The 3,504-nt window shown below is 30.6% G+C and overlaps 1 protein-coding gene across 1 annotated transcript; it reads left to right on the forward strand.

Moving 5' to 3' along the window:
• Positions 1-1,016: 1,016 nt before the first annotated feature.
• Positions 1,017-2,710, forward strand: LOC135930229 (uncharacterized). Its single transcript, XM_065467013.1, has 6 exons — positions 1,017-1,059; positions 1,107-1,369; positions 1,418-1,609; positions 1,690-1,848; positions 1,894-2,115; positions 2,504-2,710. The coding sequence occupies exons 2-6, from the start codon at positions 1,322-1,324 to the stop codon at positions 2,708-2,710; spliced, it is 828 nt and encodes a 275-aa protein (XP_065323085.1). The 5' UTR covers positions 1,017-1,059; positions 1,107-1,321.
• The last annotated feature ends 794 nt before the right edge of the window (positions 2,711-3,504 follow it).

Below are 3,504 nucleotides of genomic sequence, written 5' to 3' on the forward strand. Positions count from 1 at the left end.
TATTTTTTCCAGATATTGTAGGCTTGAACCTATATTGGGATTTTTTAATGTTAAATGTTAGTCTTATGTATAAATTTAATATCTCTGGGCTTGGTTTCAAAATTATTAGGGAAGGTGGGCTTGAGAAAATCTTTTTAAATATTAAGATCTTGGATGCTTGGATATTTTATCCAGATATTGTAGGCTTGAACCTATATTAGGATTTTTTAATGTTAAAGGTTATGCTTGGATATTTTTTCCAGATATTGCAGGCTTGAACCTATATTGGGATTTTTTAATGTTAAATGTTAGTCTTATGTTATTATTTATAAAGTAATATATTTTACCCCTAGACTAATTGGTAAATCGGATATTTCCTCTTCATTTATTATAAATTTAATATCTCTGGGCTTGGTTTCAAAATTATTAGGGATTGAGGTGGGCTTGAGCAAATCTTTTTAAATATTAAGATATTGGATGCTTGGATGTTTTTTCCAGGTTTGAACTTATATTGAGATTTTTTATTATTAAATGTTAGTCTTATGTTAATATTTTTATAAAGATATATATTTTAACTCAAAGAATAGTTTTCAGTAACATACAAAATGTAAACTGATTATGCATTGACAACATATGTATCCTTACTAAAGATATCATACTTTCATTATTTTAACAACAGTCTTAAATATGGGAAATATCTAAATTTAAAAAATACTAAAATTCTCTTTTCCTTTCTTTCCCTTTTAATTTCTTTTATTACATTCCCCTTTCTCATCATTTCCCTTTCCTATCTTCACTTTAATTTTCTAGGTGGTGATTTATCCGTCATTAATAAAAGAAAAAGATGGCGCTTCTGATAATGTCCCCACTATTTCTAAGGAGTTGAACCTAATATTTACTCCTCTTCAGGTTCATTGAATTTATATTCTTCATATTATTCTTCTGTTTTTATTTTAGATAACAAACCCTTCTTTATTTCCTCCTTATTCTTTAAATTATTCTTTGTTTTTATTTTTGATAACAAGCCCTGTCTTACACTCATTTAATGATTGTACAGGTGGTATATTGACTCCTCATCAGGTTCAATGCATTTATTTTTTTTATTTATTCTTTTGTTTTTATTTTAGGTAACAAACCATGTCCTAACCTCAGTTAATGATTGTACAGGTGGTGATTTATCCGTCATTAATAAAAGAAAAAGATGGCAGATCAAAAAAAGAAACGCACTAGGGATAGCGAGGCCCTACAAAATCTACTAACAACTCAAAATAAAGATAGCCTTATATATATATTTTTTTATACTCTTTTATATTATAGAATACATCTATTTTAGCTTCTGATAATGTCCCCACTATTTCGGGAGTTGGACCTAATATTGACTCCTCTTCAGGTTCATTGAATTTATATTCTTTATATTATTCTTCTGTTTTTATTTTAGATAACAAACCCTTCTTTATTTCCTCCTTATAATCGTTTAAATATTGATATATCTACCATTAATAATCAACAAATACAAAATAAATGTTCAGAAAAACATGATAGTCTTGACAAGTCCCCAACTAGACAAATTTTATTTTTTGATGATAGCCTCCCAACTACTAGATATATGCATATATTGACCCCCTTACAGGTTCAGTACAGTATTTTAATGTTCGTTTTATTTCAATAATAATGTTTTATATTTATGCCTGATTTCCTTATTTTTTTTAGGTTAACCCAAACTTAATCCCTCACATAGCTACAAAACATGATATTTCTATTAAAGATAAGCACAGAAATAAATGGCGACTCCACAAACGCCTTACTCGTTCTAGAATTACAGGTATGCAGGATAATAAGGACCTACGCCTGATATTAACTTCCTTGCAGGTTTTTAATGTTTTATATATATAGGTTTATTTTATAATCACCCAGATACCGTCAACTGATATTTCTATAACCACTACCACATTCCCTATGGCACCTCTACCATGTATATTTCGACATATATTTGATGACCACCACTCACCTATATTAGATATCAGAAATATGCCAGAAATATGCGCCTTCTGCAATGCTAAAATGTGGAATGGAGAAAAATTATCAAAAAGCTCATGTAGAAATATTCAGTTTTCTACATGTTGTTTGAATGGGAAGGTATTTTATCTAAAATTTCCCAATTACCACCAAATTTATTACGTTTATTTACCGGGAATCATTGTTCATCATCCCACTTTTTAACAAACATAAGAGCTTATAATTCCGCACTGTCATTCCCTTCACTAGGAGTTAATATAAATAAAAATTTATCCAATTCGCGATCAGGTAATTATACCTTTCAAATTAATGGACAGGTTCATCATCGCATTGGTTCACTCCTATCAACATTAGGGGAAACACCTAAATTTGCCCAATTATATATACATGATAGTATAAATGAGATAGAAAACAGACATAGCCAGGTTCCGTTTTTAGATCGTTGTCTTTTAATGGAATTGCAGGATATTGTTCACACCTACAACCCCTTTGCTTCTCAATTTTTGAGAGTATCTTCTATGCTACTGGCGTTCCTAACATATCCTTAAACTTAAAATCTACTCCAAGTTTTGACGTACGTTATCGCAATAAACCTACCCCATCTGAAATAGCAATATTATTACCTGGTTATGGCAGTGATCATATAGCCCATAGAGATATTATCTTAAAAACTCTATGTGGTCCTTTAAGACGTATTAACGAGCTCCATTCCTAATACGATCCCTTACAATATGTTCTTCTATTTCCCAGAGGCGATATTGGATACCACCCATCCATTCATTATAGAACTCAACTAATAAATGTTACCTGCAGAGAGTACTATGCCTATCGCTTTATGGTCAGGCAGGATGATGAGAATGTTATTTTAAGATCCAAACGTCTTTTTCACCAATTTATCGTCGACAGTTATGCCAAACAGGAAACGCTTCGTTTAAATTTTATACGTAATAATCAATCCAAATTACGCGCCGAACTCTATCAAGGCATACATGATTCTATTTTAGAGGGGGATACCAAAACTGACACTTTGGCAGAAATATCATTTTGCGTTCTTCTTTTACCAGTAGCCCAGGGCCTCAGCTTTATCAGGACGCAATGGGTGTTGTACACTGCTTTGGTAATCCGTCATTATTCATTACTTTCACCTACAACCCTAAATGGGATGATATTATACATTAATTTTTCCTTCTGCAGACGACTGAAAGGATTTGCTCTTAATTTTACCAGACACACAGAGTAATAATTATTCCTCATCATTTTTTAAAAAAATTACCTAAATTTATATGGCAAGAAAAACATATTTCTTAAAAAATATATAAATAAATTGCATATAAGTTTCATTAGTATTGAATGGCATTTTTGTAATTTAAGATAGCATTTTTTTGTACTTAACAAAAGATATAGATAGCCCTTATCTAATTTTTTGATAAAAGGAGTTAACCCACTAATTGGTAAATCCGAGATTTCCCCTTCTTGTGTTTATAAAATATTTAGAAATTTAACTATCTC

Source organism: Gordionus sp. m RMFG-2023, chromosome 1, assembly GCF_954871325.1.
Source record: "Gordionus sp. m RMFG-2023 chromosome 1, tfGorSpeb1-WG-v2, whole genome shotgun sequence".
Classification (NCBI taxonomy): domain Eukaryota; kingdom Metazoa; phylum Nematomorpha; class Gordioida; order Chordodea; family Parachordodidae; genus Gordionus; species Gordionus sp. m RMFG-2023.